The 23,512-nt window shown below is 44.0% G+C and overlaps 1 protein-coding gene across 1 annotated transcript; it reads left to right on the top strand.

Annotated features, from left to right (window-relative positions):
* The first annotated feature begins 582 nt into the window (after positions 1-582).
* On the top strand, positions 583-20,680 carry SKA1 (spindle and kinetochore associated complex subunit 1). Its single transcript, XM_026666280.2, has 7 exons — positions 583-810; positions 1,692-1,793; positions 6,392-6,516; positions 10,090-10,181; positions 10,378-10,509; positions 13,992-14,161; positions 18,968-20,680. The coding sequence occupies exons 1-7, from the start codon at positions 627-629 to the stop codon at positions 19,114-19,116; spliced, it is 954 nt and encodes a 317-aa protein (XP_026522065.2). The 5' UTR covers positions 583-626; the 3' UTR covers positions 19,117-20,680.
* The last annotated feature ends 2,832 nt before the right edge of the window (positions 20,681-23,512 follow it).

Below are 23,512 nucleotides of genomic sequence, written 5' to 3'. Positions count from 1 at the left end.
GACTTGTGGACTTCAAAACTCCCAGAATTCCTCAGCTAACATGACTAGAGGAGGAATTCTGGCAGTTGAAGCCCACAAGTCTTAAAAGCTGCTACGTTTGAATACCCCTGTTTAAAGATATATGGACTTCCAACTATTATTCTTTAAGATGTATGGATTTCAAATTCCAGAATTCTGCTGACTGAGGAATTCTGGGAGTTGAAGTCGATTCATCTTAAATCTTTGCAGCTCGGCAGTCTCTTATCACTGATTGTCTGAAAATGCAGGAGGAAAAACTCCATCCGAGCCAAATTTTAAAGTCTACCCTATTGATAAAATTCCTCTATGCCTGTGTACAGAATACAGAACAGCCTGCCAATTCAGACGCAAACCCCTTTAGTTCAAACTAAGGACTTCGTTCTTAATCCTTTTTCCTCCAACGGTACAATTCATCTCTTCCCCCCCAACCCCCAAGTTTGACGACGCTGCGCAACTTTAACATTTGTATCTCCCAACACTTATGTGCCGCTCTATATTTCTCCTCTGTGGCTAAACTACTCACCATTCGTAAAATGGGTGGCTAAACTGTTGTGCCGCTCTATATTTCTCGTCTATGGCTAAACTCGTCACTCCCTCCGAGATTGGGAATGAATAAGGCAAGCCTCCGCGGCGACATGACCGAGTTCTCGCGCGATTTGAGATGCTCAACCGCTTGGGCGGGTCGTTTGAATGCGAGCGAGTCGCCGCTGGAAGGAAGTTTTTGGTTTTGTGTGATCCTGGTGGATATGGAAGAAGAGAAAGTGGCATTTGAGTCTCCCGGTGATGCTGACGGTGAGCTCAGGATGCCCTCTATGACTTTCTTTCTGTTTTTTTATATATAAACGTAAAATATTTTATTTATATTCACAAATAAAATAAGAAAACATATTTTAGAAATAATTCAATTGTGTAGTATTTGAAATATACAGTCTAAACTAATATTAATATTTATTTATTCTATTACTCTAACTGCCCATCTCAATCAGTGACTCTGAGACACTTAAAATTCCAAAATTATAATATTTTAATATTTCATTAACTTAAATAAATATATTTAATATTATGTAAAAATTGTTATATTTTGCATTATTATAAAATTATATTATATGTTATATTGCTATTATAGCATATTATTTTTATAATATGGAATTAACTACTATTCATATATTATGTGTGCACACACACACACACACACACACACACACACAAACCCTACTTCCCTTTTAGCATTTTTGGAACTGGCCACAATTCTTTTGGGAAACTATTTAATCATAGTTGTAATAAAATACAGCTACTCCATGTGTTTTTAGTAAAGATATCAACTGTTCTTCGTTTTCAACGAAAGAATGCTTTCATTTTTATTTTTGAATTGGTATTATATTAAATATTTCTGCTATCTTTAGGCAAATTTGTAAAAATATTTGTATCCTTAGAAAAGCATGAAAATGTGTAAAAAGTGCAGTGTATAATATTTTTAATTCTAATTTTATATATTTTTATAATACTTAACTATTTCTGCCTTTGTGTTCCCTCTATGATATTAAATATTTTTGTATCTATTGCAGATGGGTAAAAATACTTGTTTTTCTTACAAAGTGAAAATGTGTAAAACATTAGTTATTGTAACCTTTAAAACTAAGCATTAGTCTATTTTTCCTTCTTTCCCCTTAAAGCAAGAAAATGGGATACAATCTCTTCAAACTTAAATGACTTATGCATTCATCTCAACTCCAAGATCTCAAATATCAAAAGGATACTTCAGTTGAGAAAAATAGGTAAGAGCATTTCATTTTCTTTAGGACAGATTTGGTGTTTGCAAATTGATCTGGGAATCTGTTGGGAATGTATGCATGGAAAATGCCAGTCTGATATAAATATTATATTTCATTCCCTTTGTACAAGGCATAAACTATGCAATTTAGTTGCATAGTTGTGGTGTCTGCCAATTGAGATAGTTTTACAATCAGACTGAACAATTATATGGAGAATTAATGCTACAATAATTCCTGAATCATAGGAAGAATATCTTAAACAAGAAAAACATTACTGCTTTCCTCAATGCATCTGTTTAGTCACTGTTTGATGCCACATTTTGTTTATTTTTTTGTATCCCACCTTTATTATTTTTACAAATAATTTGGGGCAGCAAACATATCCAACATATCCACCCACCTGCCTCCAGGTGGGCACGGGGTGTGTGTGTGTGTGTGGAAGGAAAGAGAGAGAAGAGAGAGAGAGGCGGGAGAATTAATGGGGACAGCGGCTGGTGAAGGCTAGCCGCGAATGAAGCCTGCTACAAACTCTCCAGGCCAGCTATGATTTCAGCTCATTACGAACTTTCAGATTCACTTCTTGCCCCACAGCAGCAGTGGGCGCTAACAATATACGTCAGCAGGGCGTCAGCTAGCCATGATGCAATGCTCAGCTGATTGAAGCGACAGATCCGAGCTGGCTGAAGATCGCTGAGCTGATACAGATGGCAGGCAGCATGTTAACTTGGTGGAGGGTGTCAGAGGTCCACATATTGTAGCACAGCCTGGTGATGAGCACATTGTGGTGTGGGACAGCGGAGTTAGCTGTCATCAATTAGGAGTGGGATGCTGGCTACCTGTGGGGTGGGGCTGCCAGATGTGGGGTGGCGATTACCGAGTGGGATAAATAGAACGCTGTGATCGATGATCATTCAGCGCTAACTTTATTTACATATGCTCGCTGCTTCTTGCTACTGCTACAGCTGTGATGGAATAAACCACTGTTATTCCTTTGGATTCTGTGATTATTGCCTCATCTGCATGGCTGGCCATAGAGTGGCTGAAACCCTGGTAATGCGAGAGGGGGAGATATGAAATGACAGGGAACCAGATTGGTACAGGCTCTGCTTTTCTTCCATTTGAGAGGGAACCGGTCCAGACCTTCCCAGCCTCCAGGCTTCTTTTGAATCCCAGCAGTAAGGATGAGAGAAATCCTATGATTAAGCATTTACGAATTTGTTATAATTAAATAAGAATGTGTGTGTGTGTATATATATATATTTATGTGTGTGTGTGTGTTTTCTGAGGTTCTCGCGGTATTTGTATGTGGATCTTTGGTTATTCGGGTTTTCTCCCGCGTAAGATTGGAAGTATCTAGGCAACGTTTCGATGAAGTCTCATCATCTTCAGGCTTGTGTCTTCAGCTCTGTGCTTCTCAGAGTGATGTGAGCTTGCAGCTGCTTCTTCCTTTTAACTGCTAGTGGGGGTGTGACTTGATTGGGTGGGGGCTTGGCTGTGTTCTGATTGGGTGGGGGTGTGTTCTCATTGGTTGGGGTTTGGCTGTGTTCTGATTGGTTGGGGGTTGGCCGTCTTCTGATTGGCTGGAGGCATGTTCTGTTCAGGTGGGGGCTTGGTTGTGCTCAGGTTAGTCTTAGTTGCTGGGGGATTTGAGCTGGTGAGCTGTGATCCTGATGTTTGGCTTCGAGTTCGTGGTCGTGCCGCATCTTCATGGTGGGTGTCAGTTCGCTTCATGTATGGCTCGGAGGGGTTTGAAGTGGATAGTGATGCAGCTGCAGTGCGGCTTCTGGTCCGTGGTCGTGTCTCATCTTCTGTGTGGGTGTGAGTCTGCTTTCTATATGTGTGTGTGTGTGCGTGTGTGTGTGTTTTCTTAAGTTTTTGTGGGTACTTACATGTATGGTATTCAGCTTTGTTCGGGTATTTTCTATCGGCGGATTGAAGTGGTTGGTGACTGTAATTGGGGAACTTCCATCGCCCGAAAGAGACTGCCTAAAAGCGAGGGGACACAGGCAGCCACGCCTCGCCCTGAAGCGGCTGGGGACTCTTCCTTCAAGGGAGCTTTCGTCTGCCGATAGAAGCGGCCTCGCGGCGAGGGGAATGTGTGTGTGCGCTCGCCCTGAGGCCGCTTCTACCGGCCGATCGAAGTGGCTGGTGACTGCACTTGGGGAGCTTCCATCGCCCGAAAGAGACTGCCTAAAGGCGAGGGGACACGGGTAGCCACGCCACACCCTGAAGCAGCTGGGGACTCTGCCTTCAAGGGAGCTTTCATTGGCCGATAGAAGCGGCCTCGCAGCGAGGTACGTGCGTATGGGCTGCTCTAGGTGGGAGAGGAAATTAAGTCACCCCCGAAAAGATGGGCTAGCCGTTTTTTCAGGGGTCAAAAAAATAAAAATAAGGCCCGGTCTTATTTTGTGAGAAACATGGTATATATATATATGCAGGTCTTGGTGTGTTCAGGTTTTTTTCCCATGTAAGACTGAGAGCATCTTGGCAACGTTTCGACGAGGTCCCACTCGCCATCTTCAGGTTGGTGCTTTCGGCTTTGTGCTTGTGCGAGCAAAGCATGATTGGAGCTGCCGTCTCCCTATATATACTGGTGGGGAGGTTGGCTGTGTTGTCATTTCTTGATTGGTTGATGGAGTTGATGTTTGCAGATTGGCTGGCTTTTTTGTACAAATATGTGTGGCTGAGGTATTGGCTGTATGTCTATCAGCCTCCTGTGTTGTAACGACCTCGGTCATGGGCTGTGTGATGACCTTCTGAGTTCTATTGTTGTGGCCCATTACATATATATGTATATGTATATATGGTATTTTGGTTTTTCGGGTATTTTTCCAAACTACCGTGTTTCTCCAACAATACGGCCTCCACCAATAGGAAGCCCACCATGTTTTATTGGCATAAAATCAAATTAAGCCCCTCCCCCCAAATTAAGCCCCATATTAAACATGCGAAATGGGGCGGAGAGGCGGGGGGCTTGCCGTAGAAAATAAGTACTTTTGTTGCATGCCCGGATATGGTGCTGCCTGCGTTGGTGGGGCACTTCATATCGGAGACCTTCCACTATTGCTTCTCCCTTCTCCCTTGCTGCCCCTTCTCCCTTGCTGCCGCGGCGTTTGTGCTTGACCAGTCAGGCTCCTCCCTGCAACCGGAGCCCTGAGGAGACACTTGGCTTCAGGCGCTCCCGTCTTCCCTTTGCTGAAGGTAAAGCAATTATTTTACAAAGCCTCCCCTGCCCGAGAGGGCAACCCCCACGATGGGAGGCTAATCTCCCGGGGCCTCTTCCGTTCCTCCCCGACCTCCCTACGCTCGCGCCTCTGACGCGCGCTCCCTTCAGCCCAGCGAGCTCTTCCACATGCAGCGCGGGCAGCTGCGGGAGCAGCAGCAGCGGGGTCTGAGCCGCGCCAGCGAAACAGCCACCACCCATAGCCCGGCGTGGGGAGAACGAGCGAGTTGGCGCCGCCAGCCGGGCGAGATTTGGGAACGAGGGGCAGGAGGAGGCACGCACACACCCGCGACTCACTTTCCCAGCTTTTTGCCCAGCCCTTATGGCTCTGGTGCGGCCCTGGCAGGATGAGCGAAGGGTCCGGCGGCGGGAGGCGCTCGCTGCCTGCCAGGGCGCGCCAGAGCCGTAAGGGCTGGGCAAAGCTGGGAAAGTGAGCCGCGGGTGTGTGCGTGCCTCCTCCTGCCCCTCGTTCCCAAATCTCGCCGGGCTGGCGGGCGCTAACCTCGCTCGTTCTCCCGCGTCGGGCTATGGGTGGTGGCTGTTTCCGCTGCGGCGGCTCAGACCGCTGCTGCTGCTCCGCAGCCGCCCGCTGCGGTGGAAGAGCTCGCTGGGCTGAAGGGAGCGGCGCGCAGCGTAGGGAGGTCGGGGAGGAAGCGGAAGAGGCCCCGGGAGATTAGCCTCCCACGTGGGGTTGGGCTGCCCTCCTCGGGCAGGGAGGGTTTGTAAAATAATTCGCTTACCTTCAAAGCAAAGGGAAGACGGGAGCGCCTGAAGCCAGTGTCTCCTCAGGGCTCCGGTTGCAGGGAGGAGTTCTGACTGGCCGCACGTGGCTGCGCCAAACGCCGCGGCAGCAAGGGAGAAGGGAAAGCAACAGTGGCCCGAACCCGAAGGTCTCCCGAATATCCAAGCTGTCGCCGCCCACCCACCCACCCGAGGATGCAAGGGGAGAATTAAGTCACCCCCGAAAAGACGCCCTAGCCGCTTTTTCGAAGTCAAAAAAATAAGGCCCGGCCTTATTATGTGAGGAAACACGGTATATATATATATATATATATATATATATATATATATATATATATATATATATATATATATATATATATATATATATATATATATATATAGTTGATTTTTTAAATATTAAATTTAATATAAAATTAATTTTTGATATATTAAATATATTATCTTTTTTTTAAAAAATCGTATTAGTGGTCCTCGGGATTTGAAAATATGAGTTTGGTGGTCCCTGAGGTCGAAAAGGTTGGCGATCCCTGCACTACATGGCCTCCAAAGTCCCTTCCAACTATTCTATTCTATTCATCTAATCTAATTCCTTTTCCACTTTTTCCATGTTTTGATTTATCTTCTTTATTTATAGACAAAGATCCATCTTTGAAGACAGTGCTAAGTAAGGTAGTCCACGAAATGTTTCTCTTAAACAGCCTCCTCAATAAATTGGAAGAGGAATATTGTCATCAGAAGAGACTGCAGAAAAAACTCAAGGTACTAATGACGTTTGGTGTCTCAGAATCTCAAAAGGTGTTTTCTGAGAAGAATGTGGTCTCTACAGATGTTAAGCATCTGAAGCAAATGTTCCTCTTGCCTACTTACATCAGTGGTTTTCAACCTTTTCTTCATACACACAGACCTCTTTAAACACCTTTTGTGGCCACGAACCATGGCCACAGACTCCCAAGAATTTTTAAATCAGTTTAAATTCTTCAAAGTTTTGGGGACTCCCTGTGTCAACATCGCAGCACCCGAAAGGTCCGTGGACTACAAGTTGAGAACCACTGTATTACATTATTGTGGAAAGTTCTTATAGTGCAGTGGTGGCAAACCTATTTGTGCTTCTGTGCCAAAAATTGTGCGCGCGCGTGCATGCTCGCACTCGCGTGCCAGCACCCAGAAGGCAATGCACACCTCCCTACACACACACGTGCAATCCTCACCCACCCCCACTGACGCCCCCTTCACTGCGCCTCACAGCTGATTTTCAACTGGTTTGAGGCCTTTTTCGCCCTCCAGAGGCTTGAGGAAGGCTTCTGCAGGCTTTGCAGGCCGAAAACTAGGCCCGTTTCATCACTTCTGTTATTTTCAGAAAAACAGGAAATAGTGAAACAGGCCTAGTTTTCGGCCTGCAGAAGCCTGTAGAAGCCTTTCTCCAGCCTCTAGGAGGCCGGAAAAAGGCCTCAAATCAGCCGAAAATCAGCTATGAGGCACACGCATGCGCAGTGAGGTAAGTTTGCCTGTAGCTCGTGTGCTGGCACAAATGGCTCTGCGTGCCACCTGTGGCACGTTTGTCATTGGTTCGCTATCACGGTTATCATGGTGTCTTCAGCAGACGACCAAGAGTTACAAATTTGTTCTCACTACAGGTAGTCCTTGACTTACAACAGTTCATTTATTGACTGTCCAACGTTACAAGGCAGTGAAAATAGTGGCTTATGACCATTTTTCACACTTATGGCCATTGCAGCATCCCCATGGTCACATGATCAAAATTCTTGGCAACTGATTCCTATTTATGATGGCTGCAGTGTTCAGAGTCATTTTGCAACCTTCTGACAAGCAAAGTCAATGTAGAGCCTAGATTCACTTAACAACCATGTGACTAATTTAACAACTGCAGTGATTCACTTAAGTGTGGCAAGAAAAGTCGTAAAATGGGACAAATTTACTTAACAAATGTTTCGCTTAACAACATAAATCTTGGGCTCAATTCTGATTTGTAAAAAGAGTGCAACTTTATTCTAAGCCTCCTCTTTATTTTCTATTTATTTTAACTCAGAGAGACTAAAATAAGATTTGCATTACTAGAAATCAACAGAAGAATCTAAATACGTAGATTAATGCAGGATAGGTTGGAATTTGTATCACTAGTATATTTGAAATACTGTATTTTCATTAGGCAACAAAAGAATTCTATCATGGCATTTTGATGTGAAAATAGTCGTTTTTTTAAAATATTTTGAAAACAAAAATTTCAGGAGGCCCCTGGATTTTTTTCCCTATGTTCTAAGCTATCATTTTACTTTCATTGTTCCTAGAGTGTTCTATATTTCTTTCTATATGTACTTACTAAATCTAAGTAGATTTAGCTTAACCAATTCTGACATTATACAATATCATCAAAACCAATACAAATCTATTCATTAATATTAATATTTATTCATATCTTAAACATCTAGCACATTTCTTATCAATTAGGTCACATATTTCTATGGGAGCACCTATTTGCCATATTAATTCCATCCCCCACATCACATATTATAAATCATTATTACATTACATGTTCCCCTCTCCTTCTTCAAACCTCTCATTTCACGAATAGTTTCACTATTATAACATAGCCTAATCATTGGTGTTAAATCATTTATATCTTTAGACATTTTACACATTTCAATTAATTATCATACCTTTATGGGAACACTTATTATACTTTCCAAAATTATTCCCCCCACATCACCGATCTTAAATCATTATTTCATTAAAGTACTCCTCTCTTAACAAAAATTTCACTAAATTATACTAAATATTTATCACATTTTAAATTACATATTATTTCCAATCTTCTATAATTATTTCTAAATACAAATATAAAAATGCAATCTTATGTACCCTTCTAGAATCCCTTTTCCAATAAAATCTATCCATTATCTCTAAAAACTTTTGTTTTTTGCATTTTACTCCCCACCATTAAAGCTTCTCATCCCTTCCTTTCTCCCTTGCTTCTTCTTCTCCTTATCCTCTTTACCCCTTTGTCTCTCCACCTCCCTTTTATCCTGTTTTCCCTCTTTCTGATGTTTCCTAACACGATATCCTCTTTTCACCTTATTCTCTTTTTGGATTGTTTTCCCAGGTCTTAAAGTCTTCTTCTCCTTTTTCTCCTCCTTCTTTTCTTCCCCAACCAAAGTCACATGTTCTTCAAAAATGGCTTCTTCTTTATCCTGCTCATACGATTTTACATAAGCACAGACCGCCATTTCTATAAACTGAAAAAGAGTGCCAAAGACATCTTTCCCTTCTTGCTTTTCTCTTTCATATTTTTGATGTATCAGTTCTAGTTCATCCACAACTGATGCCATTGTACAGAGAAATTTTTTTCAAAACAACCACCCAAGTGCTTTTAGTCTGAGATAATTCTCATAAAATCCAAAGTCATCAAACAATCCAATCAGCTGATTCTTTTTAATACTTTCTCTTTTTCCACTTTCTCTTTTTGGGATAAAGTTTGATCACAAAGTTCTCTTTAAAATATATCTTTAGGAAATCTTATTGCTGTTTAATAGCTCTTTAAAATTAGCTCTTTAAAGTTTTAGGCAGTCTTCTCCTTATTTTCAGGTTGCTCCAATTTTTCTTTTTCCTCTCCCTTCCCACTCACAGCCAAAAAAATTCTTCTTCTTTTTTTTTTTTCCTTTGAATATTCAGAAATCCTTGCTCCTTCAATATTCATTTACCTCCAGAACAGATTCCCGGTTTCTCTTATGGTTCCACTGCTGTCACGTTAGGGAGGAGAGTGAAAGGCAAGAAAAAGAAAAAAAAAACTTACTCTTTTGAAATGTTCGCGCTTGTATCTCTTTCTAGAAACAAAGTATCCTTAGCAGCCTTCGAGGTTACAGGAACTCTCTCTCTAGCTTTATCCCAGTCAGAAGCAACTTCCACAGCTCTTCCCTCTTCCTCCAGCACGAATCTTACCCGGCTGCTGGCTTCTTTGAGGCAGCCATTACTGACCGCCGCTCCACCACCTCAGGAAAAAGGGATTATTCCAGCTGGAAAGGGGTCTGCGTTACCCCAAACCTCTGTCCGGATCCCCTCTCTCTTCGGCTGCCTCTACAAGCAGCCATAGCCCCCAGACCTATTTAGATCGGGGCACCTTGGCAACAACGCGGCAGGGATCACAGAGGCGCGAATTCCTGCCGCTACCGAAGCCGCGCAAAACCGGAAGCCAGCTTAACCATTTCTGAGATGGCATCTCCCAAATGAGAAACTAGCTAGTCTTGATTTTCTCCATATTCCAAACGGCCGTCAGTAGCTACTAATGCAAGTCTTGTGCATTGATATTTCTAATTACAGGATCTGCAAGAGTCGTTGGAGAGAGACTACCTGGAAGCCCAGCATCTTGAAGAAAACGTGCCAATCTACCTTCCCCAAGCTGCGCAAGTCAGGTCTGTTTCCTATCCATCACTTTGGTTCTCAAAGTGCAAAAGAGATAGATGTACTATGAAGAAATAGCCAGTGTTTTGCACGTTTTACAATGAGACTGAACAATTATATGGAGTATTAGCAATAGCAGTAGCACTTAGGCTTATATACCACTGGCGTGGTCAGCGTTTGATGGACTCTCTTTGTTATGCATTGCAGTTCGATCGGCGGAACTCTAAAGGAGAAGGAACCGTGCAAAGCTGAGGAGAATAAGCCTGCAAAAAAGTCAGCCAAAAAGTGCATCAGAGAAGCACCCTTCATAACAGATGAGGAGTTTGAGAGCATTCCCTCGTGAGTAACCTGCAAACCTACATTTTTATAACTCTTTCCCTCCTAATGCCCAGCCAGGACGATAGGCCTGAAAGCCATCTAGATGACTTTGGGCCAATCATCAGGAGACTGTGAGTTCTAGTCCTGCCTTAGGCATGGAAGCCATCTGCGTGACTGGGCCAATCACCAGTAGACTGGGAGTTCTAATCCCGCCTTAGGCATGGAAGCCACCTGGGTGACTTTGGGCCAATCAGTAAGAGACTATGAGTTCTAGTCCCGCTTTAGACATGAAAGCTGGCTAGGTAATTTCGGGCCAATCAGTAAGAGACTGTGAGTTCTAGTCCCGCCGTAGACATGAAAGCTGGCTAGGTAATTTCAGGCCAATCAGTAAGAGACTGAGTTCTAGTCCCGCCTTAGACATGAAAGCTGGCTAGGTAATTTCGGGCCAATCACCAGGAGATTGTGAGTTCTAGTCTTGCCTTAGGCATGGAAGTCATCTGGGTGACTTTAGGCCAGTCACCAGGAGATTATGAGTTCTAGTCCCGCCATCGGCATGAAAGCCATCAGGGTAATTTTGGGCCAGTCAATCTCACTCCAGCCCAACCCACCTCACAATGTTGTTGTGGAAAAAAGAGGAAGAGGAAGGAGTATTAGATATGTTCACCTCCTTAAGTTATTTAAACTCCAGATAGCCCTTGACTTACGATCACAATTGAGTCCAACATTTCCATTGCTAGGCAAGAGAGTCGTTAAGCGAGTTTTGACCATCTTACAATCTTTCTTGCCACAGTGGCTAAGAGGGAATCACTACAGTTAAGTTAGTAACATGGTTTTTAAGAGAATCTGGCTTTCCTGTTGAGTTTGCTTGCCAGAAGGTCGCAAAAGCTGATCACGTGACCCTGGGACACTGCAATTGTCATAAATACAGGCTAGTTGCTAAGGGTCTGAATTTGGATCACGTGACCATGCGGATGCCGCAACGGTTATAAGTTACTTTCTTCAACGCCGTTATAATTATGAACAATCACTAAACGAATGCACTTGTAAGTTGGTGACTACCTGTAATAAAGGTGCGGGGAAACTGATAAATGAATAGTGGTTAAGGGATTATGGGTGTTGAGGTCCAACCTGTGGACTTCCAAATGAAATGAGGTGGCTTTGGGATTGGATAATGCACTATTCCTTCTGATTTTCTTTTCCTCTATATCCATAAACATAAAAACGAGGAAAAGTGTATGGTTAACATGAAGTTGAACATGATGAAAACAACGGTGCCATTCCTATTTCCTTTTCCTAGTCCAACTGATGATCTCGAACCCAAGTGATTATATTTTGTTGCTTCTTTTAAATTATAAACACCCACAGAGTAGCTGATATATTTAGCTGCGTGTGATTAGGTTGCGTATTGTTGCTCAATGATTCATCAAGTAACCGGATCCTTAATCAATTTTTTTGGGGGGGGGGGATGGGGGGGGAATGACAATAAGCTCAGAAAGGCAGCCAGATCGATAACACTCTTCTCAAATGTGCCTCAAAATGTCATGTGGGCCAAAAGATAATATAGTGGGTGACTCAGCCATGACTCAAAAGCCAGATTCAATGAGTGATCCTTAATGGCTTGATTGGCATCTCACAAGGCCCTCTTCTGGGCTCACTGAGATGGCCAGAGATAGTTTTAAGCTTGATTTAGGTTTGTCCACAACTTCACGTAGACCAGGAGTGTCAACTGCAAGGCCCCGCAGGCCAGATCCAGCCAGTGGGGGTGCTTAGATCTGGCCCATGGGGCCGACCTGGAAACAGCAGACCAGCCCACGGCGCCTCTGCCAGCGAAAATGGAGCTAGGGAGGGACATGCATGTCCCTCCTAAGCTCCATTTTCGCTGGCAGAGGGTTGCAAGAGGCCATCACAGCCAAAAACAGAGTGCTTGGCCCACCACAGGCGCCCCTGACATGAGTGATGTGGTGAGTCAGGGCTCCGATAGTTACTGCCATTTAAATCATGAGCCTTTAGCCGGATTTCCAGAGCTTAAAGATTTATTAGGAGTAAACATGCCGGTGCTACCTGGATGTAGCCGACTCTGAGACACATCATTCATTGTCACCCTTGACCCTGGTTTTCCCCCACCCCTCTGGGTGTATCATAATCCATATTCTCCAATGGGACACATCCATAGCCAAGAGTCATCAATCATGCTCGCCAGTTAGAATTTTGCACAGCAGAAACTTTGGTCACCTAGAAACTATCTCTAAAAACATTTATGGAATGCAGTTTCAGTTTTGCAAGCTGCTACATTGCTTGCCCCTCCCTTTCTGCAGGCAACTAAAAGACCAGAGAAATATTTTATGAGTTGACATTGTGCTGGCCACGCCCATCCCGAGGTCAAACACAGCCCTGATGCAGCCCTCAATGAAATTGAGTTTGACACCCTGACGTAGATACTGACGCATACCTATGCTGCAAAAGAGTTGAGGGGTAAATGTAGGTTGCAAATGGTTGCAGATTGGCTGATGCACAGCCTCCCAAATGTGTCCTGCATGCTGATTGGTTGATCCAACTTCCTGTTGGGAGGTGGACATTTTGAGCACCCTCTAGCCAGAATGTTAACATTTACGCATAGTAATTTTATGACCTTTCTTGCCGCGGTTGTTAAGTGAATCAGTGCAGATGTTAAGTCAGTAACTTTCCTGTTGAGTTTGCTTGCCAGAAGGTGGCAAAAGGTGATCACATGACCCCGGGACACTGCAACTGTCATAAATACAGGCCAGTTGCCAAGTGTCCAAATTGCATGACTGTGGGGATGGTGCAGCAGTCAATTCTGGATATGAATTGCAGTAACATCTCAGGCTTTATACTCTTATCCTTTACAAATACTATGTATGTCCCTAAGGTGCTTTTCCAAGAGGCAATTGGACTTTCTGGTTTTTCTTTGAAGACATTTCGCTTCATACCCAAGAAGATTCTTCAGCTCTGACTGGATGGAATATTCCTTGCAGACAACTGGTCATTTGCATTCTTTTACAGAGTCGTTAAGGCCACTTGCAGGTTTATTGTGAACTCAGAGTCACCTGAGTAGTGTCTGTACCTCAAACTGGTTGAGATACAAATGGTTCCTGTAGTCTGCAATTTTTCTGGAAATGCATTGCATACTCCCGCCCCCATTCGTTCATACTCCCCCACTTTGTCCCTAAGGACACAGATAACCCTCCAAGTGGCCTCAACTCTCTAGAAGAATGCAAATGACTAAGAGCATTCAAGGAGTATAAATCCTTCCATTCCCCACCATCCAGCCAGAGCTGAAGAATTTTCTTGGATGAAAAGCGAAACGTCTTCAAAGGAAAACCAGAAAGTCCAGTTGCCTCTTGAAAAAGCACCTTTGGGACAACCATGACCTGGATGACTGAGAATCTCCAGAGACTGTGTATGTCATTCTCCTATGACATCCGTGCTTTGAAAAACAAGCTTTCAGTCTTACTTGTGTTAAGTTTCTTTCTTCTCCCCTGAAGGTACATGAAAGGCCGCCTGACCTGCAGCCAAGTGAACGCGGTCATCACAGAGATCAACAAAGCTGTGGCTAGCAAATACAGCATCATGCGCCAGCCTCTTAAAAGCCTGGCGAACACAACCCGGAACCTCTATTTCCGATTCCAGGAAGAAGAAACCAAAGACACAAAAGGTAAGTTGTTAAGTCAAGTGCACCTCTCTAAATCAGGGGTCCTCAACCTTCGGTCCGTGGCATGCCACAGCAACCGGTCCACGCCAACAAATGAAGCTTCATCCGTGGGATGCCATCCTTCAGTCTCAAGAGACGATGGTATCGTGCTATGAAACCATGAAACTGGTTACTGCCACTTCCCGTGTTGTTTCAATGCTGTATGCCAGGGGTCCCACCGGTCGCGACCGGTACCGGTCCGTGGAACAAATCCTACCGGGCCGCTGGCTTGCTGGGCGCCGCCATCTTTTTGATGAAAAAGTGCTTCCAGTGAGCTTTTCTGGGTGAAAGCTCACCGGAAGCACTTTTTCATCAAAAAGATGGCGCCAGCGCTCCGGTGAGCTTTTCCGGGTAGAAAGCTCACCGGAAGCACGTTTTCATCAAAAAAGATGGCAGCGCCCAGCTGATGCCGGTACCGGGCCGCGGCGTAAAAGGTTGGGGATCACTGCTGTATGCAAAGCTGGAGTGCCCTCTCCAGAGCACGAGGCCTGGGTATAATTTAATATGGAGGATAAACCGTTACCCAAGCAGCAGATTCCCCCCTCTCCACATTACTGGAACAGTCTAAGAGCCAATATGATTAGTTGCAGCTGCATCGCAGGAGTTACCAGAACGTGATTATACACAGTTCCGGGACTCTGGCTCTGGATTTTGTCTCTAGGTTGATTCCTGAAGCCTTTTCCAATAACAGATATAGCCACAAGGCAATGGAGGTTTGAAATCAGAGTTTCCCTTCTCCTAGAAGATGGTTCGACCGTTTTATCTGCCGTCGGGGCATAAAGCCCTCTCCCGCCTTCACAACTGTTGACCATCTTCTCCTGTAATGGGATGCAGGCAGCACGAGAAACCATGTGCCCTCCGGCCCACGGAAAAACCTCTCTCCGTGGAGCTGGTCCCTGGTACCCAAAAGATTGGGGACTGCTGCTCTGAATGCCATGGGAAGAGGGTACCTAACAGCCTTCCATAAGCTACTTACAGGGACTCCTTGAGTTATGACCACAGTTGGTACCAGAATTTCCATTGCGAAGTAAAGTGGTTAGTACCCTGTTTCTCCAACAATAGGAAGTCCCAGCATGTTTTATAGGCATGAAATGAAATTAAGCCCCTCCCCCCAAATTAAGGCCTATATTAAAACATGCGAAATGGGAGGGAATGGTGGGGGGGCTTGCCGTTAGGAAGTACTTTTGTTGCACAGCCGGATATGGTGCTGCCTGCATTGACTCCAATACGAAGTGCCCCACCAACGCCGAGGTCAACATCCAAGCCGTCGCCGCCCGCCCGCCCGAAGATGCAAGGGGGGGGGGATTAAGTCACCCCCGAAAAGACGGCCTAGCCATTTTTTCGGGGCTCAAAAAAAAAAAAGACCCGGCCTTATTATATAAGAAACACGGTAAGTGAGCTGCACCTGATTTTATGACCTTTTTTGCCAGAATTATTAAATGACTCACTAAATGATTCACGCAGTGAATAGGGCCGTCTTACTGACTTTGCTTATATTAGAAGCCAGCTGGGAAGGTCGCAAATGGAGATCACGTCACCCTGAGATGCTGCAATCATTGTAAATACAGGTAGTCCTCGACCTTCCGACCATAACTGAGTTCAACATTTCTCTTGTTAAGTGAGATATGTGTTCAGTGAGGGTTTTTTTTTCCCCCTCCCTCATTTTAGGACCTTTCTTGCCATGATCGTTAAGTGAATCCCTGCAGTTGATAAAAATTACTCAACTCAGTTGTTAAGTGAATCTGGCTTCCCCAGTGACCATGCTTGTTGCAAAAGGGGATCCCGTGAACTCAGGACACAGCAACGGTCATAAGTATGAACCAATTTGCCGAGTGTCTGAATTTTGATCACAGGAGGATAGGGATGTTGCAAAGATCGTAACTATGAAAAATGGTCATAAGTCACTTTTACCAGTGCCCGTTGTCACTTTGAACGGTCATTAAATGAACTGTTGTAAGTCGAGGACTAACTACTTGCCATTTGCCAATCCCTGGAATTTTGATTGTGTGACTCTGGGAGAGCTGCGGCTGTTGAAAGTACAAGCACCCGTCACATAAGTAACTTTTTTTCCAATGCCACCTTCGTAACTTTGAACAAATGCTAAAGGAACGGTTGTAACTTGAGGACTTCCTGTACCCATCCCTTACGACCTGGAAAGCTGTATGTCAGGGGTGTCACACTCAAGGCCCGTGCCATGCTTAGACCTGGCCTGCAGGGCCACCTTGGAAATGGCGAAGGACCGGTCCACGGTGCCTCTGCCAGCGAAAACAGCTTGGGTGGGGGGCATGTTTCTAACACCTCCCATTGGGAAAAAGTCGTTATCAAAAGAAAATGGGGAGGAAGGTACCATATTCTCTAAAAGCCAGGAGGTCTTCCAGGTAGATCATAGTGGCTAGTTTGACCAATGGTCTAGCTCAGGGGTGTCCAACCTTGGCAACTTTAAGACTTTGTGGACTTCAACTCCCAGAATTCCTCAGCCAGCTTTGCTGGCTGAGGAATCTGGGAGTTGAAGTCCACAAGTCTTAAAGTTGCCAAGGTTGAATTTACCTGGTCTAGCTTGATATCTGGCAGCGTGGTATTCTAGCATGCTTTTTCACCTTCAGTTGAGGCCTTTCCTTCACTCTCCTCTTGTCTTAGAACAGGGGAAGTCAACCTTTTTATACCTAACCGCCCATTTTTGTATCTCTGTTAGTAATAAAGTTTTCTCTAACCGCCCACCGGTTCCACAGTAATGGTGATTTATAAAGTAGGGGACAAAACCCGTCTACCGCCCACCATGAAAGCTGGAACGCCCACTAGTGGGCGGTAGGGACCAGGTTGACTACCACTGTCTTAGAAGGTCAAGATGCACACTTAACTTGATTTGATCCTCAACACAATGGAGGATTTCCATTAGCAAAATGGGAAATTTGCTGGCTGGAAAGGAGAAAGAGGTAGCTAAGGACAATAATTCACTCCTTAGCTTGGACAGCGATGGCTAACCTTTTTATCACTGCGTGCCGAAAGTCCATGTGTGCGCGTGAGAGGGCGCACGCGGTGCCTGCGCCCATAATGCAATGCACGCGTGACCCCCCATGCTCCCCACCCCATGCTCAGGCACGTGGGACACCCCCGCTTCTCTGCGCATGAGCACACTTCTCCCGCATGTGCCCCACCCCCCACGCATGCGTGGCAGAGACCCGATAATCAGCTGGCTGGTGGGAGGTGTGCGTGCATGCACGGTGGAACTGAGCTGGGGTGATGGCTTGCGTGCCCGCTCTGCGTGCCATAGGTTCTGGCAAGCATGCCATAGGTTCTATAGGAAGCATAGGAACCTATGGTTCACCATCACAGACCTAGGAAGAAGGCACCAATTATTATTATTATTTTTGTCAATCCTGTATCTGCTGGGAAAGAGTTCTTTTAAACTTGGGAAACTTCACCGTGTGACCAAAGAACAATTGCTTAGAGGCTGTGCCACCATTCCTACAAGAAGATGAAAATTATTGTGTTTCTATGTTACAACTGAAGGAAAAGCTATATGTGGTACTATTTTCTAAAGCTAACTAAGTGCTTTCTTCGTATCACATCATGGCGCAGAAGAGCCTGAAATCGCCAACAATTTTTACCCCCTTAACAAGCTAAGATCCAAGATCCTTTAGATGGCCAAAGAGAGCATAGCACTAGCATTTATACCATTTTGTAGTGGTTTATAGCACTCTCTGAGAAGTTTACAAATGTCATCATCTTGCCCCCAACAATTTGGGCCCTCATTTTACTGGCCTCAGAAGGATGGAAGGCTGAGTCAACCTTGAGCCGATCAGGATTGAACTCCTGGCTATGGGCAGAGTTAGCCTGCAATACTGCATTCTAACCACTGGGCCACCATGGCTCCTAATGCAATTGTGGTAGATCAAAGATGTCAAACTCAAGGCCTTCAGGCTGGATCCATGGGGCCGGTCTGGAAATATCAAAGGACTGGCCAGCGGTGCCTCTGCCAGCCAAAATGGGCCACGGTGGTCCCCAAGCCCCCCATTTTTGGCCTGCACGGCCTCCTGCAACAGTCTGCTGCCCAAAAGCGGCAGAGCGCTGCTGGAGACCAGGGAGGCCAAAAACGAGGTGCGCCCTCCTCCGTGCCCCGTTTTGGCAGGTAAAGTGCTGCAGGAGGCCATTCAGGCCTAAAACGGGACAGAGGAGGCTGGTAGGAGAAACCAGGGCAGAGGGGGGTTGGAAGAAGGGCTGTTTTGACCAGCAGGGTGCTGCAGGAAGCGTCCATCCTGTCTCCCCATCACCCCTGCCAGCCAGCTGAGGAAAACTGCAATGCTGGTCCGGCCCTCAAAGAAATCCAGTTTGACACCCCTGTGGTAGATACCCTGTTTCTCCAACAATACGGCCTCCCCCAATAGGAAGTCCCAGCATGTTTTATAGGCATGAAATGAAATTAAGCCCCTCCCCCCAAATTAAGGCCTATATTAAAACATGCGAAATGGTGGGGGGGGGCTTGCCGTTAGGAAGTACTTTTGTTGCACACCTGGATATGGTGCTGCCTGTGTTGACCCCGATACGAAGTGCCCCACCAACGCCGTCGCTGCCCGCCCGCCCAAAGATGCAAGGGTGGGGGGGAATTAAGTCACCTCCGAAAAGACAGCCTAGCCATTTTTTCGGGGCTCAAAAAAAAAATAAGACCCGGCCTTATTATATGAGAAACACGGTACTTGTGGCCAATACAGGAGCTCCAGATGCTTTCAGACTGTGTTTGACCCTCCGAAATGAAACCTTGTGTCTCCTCAGGCGAATATTTTATTGTGGAAGCTGATATCGAAGAGTTCACCCAGCTGAAGGCTGACAAACGTTTTCACAATATCCTGACGATCTTGCGACATTGCCACCGAGTGCGGGAAATCCGAGGATCGCGACTTGTCCGCTATGCGATCTGCTAATTTTCTTTTTCTCCCCTGACAATGCTGCTGCTTTGTTTTCTTTCCTTCCTGCCATTATTATTAGAAAAGATGGGTTTTTGTTGGCATTAGTAAAATGTTCGTTGTGGGACAAAGATTTTTAGCTTTTTGCCGTGATGAAGGCAGCGGAACCAATACCCCAGCTTTTCCTGCCATCTCCTCATTCCCCTTTAATTTTCTACTTGATGAGTTTAATTTGAGTTTAATTTTAATTTGGCAACAGGAGAAGCGTAATAGATGAAGTGTTTGAAATGTGATTTGCTCAACATCTTTGGAATTACTAGAACTATGGAAGAAGTTGTGTGTTGCTAATAAATCAAAGAAGGAATAAATGTGCAAAAGAACTCTGCTGGCTCGTATTTGAGTGTGAATATGAGGTTTTTGGGAATCATGGTGTCTGTTCATGAAAAAAGCATTGGTGAAGATTTATTCCCAAAATAGGTTTTCAGTGTAAAGGATTCCTTTGGAGGGATGTAAGAGCTTGTAAGGTTTTCAAAACTCTCAGGATGCAACTAAAGGGCATTGCATGCCAAAACAACTAGACAGGTTGTTCCCTCATGCCATCACTCTGCTACATATCTAATTTCCACACCACTGTCTTATGTCTATGGATATTTACCCATGTAGTAGGGCTGAATTGCTATTATCCTTTCCATCTTATTCTACTACCTTCTTTTATTGTATCATAATCATCATTACTCTGTTGCTTTGCATGTACACTGAGAGCTTCTTCACCAGAGACAAATGTCTTGTGTGTCTAATCACACTTGGCCAAATAAAGCATGTTCTGTTCTATTCTTATTCCTATTCCTTCGATATTCTATTCTATTCCTATTCCGTCCCATTCTGTTTCTATTCTAATTATGCTGAAAACCCGGAATTGAATTCTATGCTTATTCCATTCCTTTGGTATTCTATTCCTATTCCATTCTATTTCTGTTTCTGTTGCTATTTCTATTCTAATTATGCTGAAAACCCAGAACTGAATTCTATTCTATTCTATTATTCCATTCCATTCTTTAGATATTCTATTCCTATTCCATTCTATTTCTGTTTCTATTTCTATTGTAATGCTGAAAACCCGGAATAATTGAAATACATGTTGACTGCTACACGCTGTATGATCAATGGAAATCGTACCCACCACACACACCAGATCCCAATATATGGTAAGAATCAGTTCTTTAAAAATGCCCCAGGTAAGTCTACCTTTTTTCCAGCTATCTGTATTACCAGCACAACATACAAGATTAGCTTATGCCCTTTGTCCTGCCATAAAACCAAGAACAGGGTTGTTTTGGCTCATCATCCGCCCAAATATCCATCGCAGGCAACAGTTTCTACCTGCATGGATTAAGTAAAATCTTCAAGACAAGCTTGACTCCTGGTTGACTTCATGGATTCAATTATATTGGCAGCAGAATGGACATGGTGAAATTACTCCAAGGGAACGGGATACAATGACATCCTGTTTACAGTCTAAGCTTAATCTTCCTTTGTAAAGCAAAGTTGTAAAGAATAAAATGTATAATCCTTATGAATCTCATATGTGACTCTGGTTTGTCTTTTTTTTTTCAAGAAACTATGGACACCGTGACGATAGATTGACTGCAATAACCCTTCCCTCTCCTTCCTGTATGCCACCTGACTACCAAACACTCTGGGCAGCTAACTAGGCACTGGACAGACATGGGATAGCACTTAGTAATAATACTTAAACTTATATACTGCTTTATAGTGCTTTACAGCCCTCTTTATAGTGGTTTACAGGGTCAGCATATTGCCCCCAACAATCTGGGTGTCAACTCAAAACATTTTGTATACACGTTTTATAGTTGACTACAGAAAGTGAGGGGGGTGGTTTCAAAGAGCAGGCGGCAGTGTGGAATCAAAAGTACATTCCATTCATATTTTCTTCAAAGACTGATGAGATGTCTGAAGCTTCTGCCGCAAAAAAATCTAATTGGAGAGCATGATTGATGACTCTTGGCTATGGACGTTTTTTGTTGGATGATACACCCAGAGGGATGGGGGGGAAAGGAAGATCAAGGGTGATAGTGAATTACGTATCTCAGAGTTGGCTACGCCCAGGTTAGTGCCGGACGTAGAATGTTACCTTCAAATCCTCTAGTTTTGGGAGTGTGGCTCGAGGCTCGTGATTTAATTGGAGTAACTGCTGGAACCCTGACACTGAGTCCTCATTTTACCCACCTCGGAAGGATGGAAGGCTGAGTCAACCTTGAGCCTGGTAGGATTCGATCTGCCAAATTGGAGGCAGCTGGCTCCAATTTGCAGTACTGCGCTCTAGCCAGTGTGCCACCAAGGCTCTGAGGTCTATACAGTATCTGGTACTACACAGCAGTTATGGATAGGTCCTGCAGGATCCAATCTGGGTTGATCACCAGGTACCAGAGGTTTAGTCTTCTGCTTTCAGATTCATGCTGAAGCCCATCCTCAAGAAACTTTTCTTTCATCTGAATGAATGCTTTAGGCTAGTCTATGCATAGTATTTTTGTGGTCACTAATTGTTTGGCTTAGTTGTTGACTGGGGTGTTGATGGCCGGTTATTAAGTCATTGGTTTTGTTTCCTTGTGCTGCCAATTCTTCTGCTCCTAAGTGCCTGATAAGCTGGTCGTAAATCAGCACTCTTGTTGATTGACTCCTGTTTCCCGGGCTTCAATTATTTCCTTGGGTATTTTTGTACCTGCTCAGCCAACAATTTTAGTAGTTGTGGAATTGAATGTATGTCCTTGTTCATTGCAATGCGAGGCTACCAATGAGTTCAAGCCTTCTCGTCTGACCTCGCTTGTGTTTTTGCAACCTGATAGTTAGCTTCTTCCCTTCTGTCTAATATAGTCACAGGGGCAATCAATGCAGGGTCTATTTAAGTCTTGCAGTACTAAGGAGGCATGGAAGATGAGCATGGTTTTAAAAGTGGAGGAGGGAACAGTAACTTGCACTATGCTGATAGCTGAAAATGCAAAAGATCTGAAAGCCGTAGTCTTAAGTCAAAGAGCACCATGAAAAATAGGACTAAAATTAAATATAAAGACGTCCAAATTAATGACTACAAGTAGAGCGTTAGAATTGACAGAATGTCAAAATAGTAAACAATTTCTGCCTTTTAGGGTCAGTAAGTAAAGGAACAAGCATTCAAGAAGTAGACAGATAACAGATAATCAGAGTTGGAAGGACCTTGTAGGTCATCTAGTCCAACTCCCTGCCCTTTCAACAAGCTCTTTATCTCCTTAAGTGCTGGGGTCTGCTGTGGGCTATTAAGAAAGACTGGGGTCTGCTTTCTGCCTCTAAAAACATGTTCTTCATTTCTCCTTTAGAAAAATATAATATTCTGCCTTTTTCAATATTTCCCCAAATATTTCATTCTTCTGGGGTGGGGAGGTTCGCACACTCCCCTATAAGACAATATATCTGTACCCCATTTCTCTGCAAGAAATCTTTTTGCTTTGGGGAATAAATAATTTTTTCCTCAGCTGTCTGGATTTCATTTTTATTTATTGTAATGTAACCTTGGCTTGAGTTGGAACCCCAAATTCTGACAATCATCATAGAGAAAAGCTACTCACGTAGTCGCTAGGAGCTGAAAATAACTTGATGACACGTAATCAATTGTCAGGTATTCTCGGCAACCTAGATCTTGCTGAACTACAATTTCCAGCATCCCTCAGTATTGTTTCTGCAGTTGGTAGGAATTGTAACAAGAAGAGGATGTAAATTGTAAATCAGTCTATGATCTTCATTGGGTGATAGCAGATTTGCACAGTGTGGTCAGTTTCTTTATTAAAAAAAAAACACTTTTCAAATAGTAGAGTCAGTAGTGGCAGTACTAGAGCCCAAATCTCTCTTGCTCTGCCTTTTTCTTACATGGCAATCATAAGGCGATTGTCTAAATCTCATTTAAATGGAGAGCTTAGCGCTCAGCTTTTGCTATTAATTTCAGTGGAATTTAAACATGCTTAATGGCCTCTGAATTGTGCCCTCTGTCAAGTTATTAAAAGGCCAAGTTCATTTAGTTTTGCTTTTCAAAGACATATTTAAGATTATAGGTTACCGCTAGCTATTTAAATTCCAGCTTATCCTTCTTAGTATATCTCTACTTAAAGTTTGTTCTGCAAACCTTCGGCAGGGCAAAAATATAAAGAGTATTATTTTCTTAGCTTTTTGTTTTTCTGTTTGGGAAAAGACTGCCTTCTTTGATCAGGATTTAGCTGGTTCGGACTGTTCATTTTTCGCTCTAATTCTTACTTAAAAGCTTAAAAAAATGCAGGCAGTTTACTTTAATGGGAGTTATCAATCTCACTGGTTATCTGTTTTTAGCAGTATTTTTATATAAATATATTTATCTAAACAGAAAAAAAGG

This window comes from Notechis scutatus, chromosome 2 (genome assembly GCF_049901735.1).
Source record: "Notechis scutatus isolate UNSWTSFEM ecotype Mainland chromosome 2, rNotScu1.2, whole genome shotgun sequence".
Classification (NCBI taxonomy): Eukaryota; Metazoa; Chordata; class Lepidosauria; order Squamata; family Elapidae; genus Notechis; species Notechis scutatus.
Note: the sequence above shows the minus strand (reverse complement) of the source record. Positions and strands in the feature narration are given on the sequence as shown.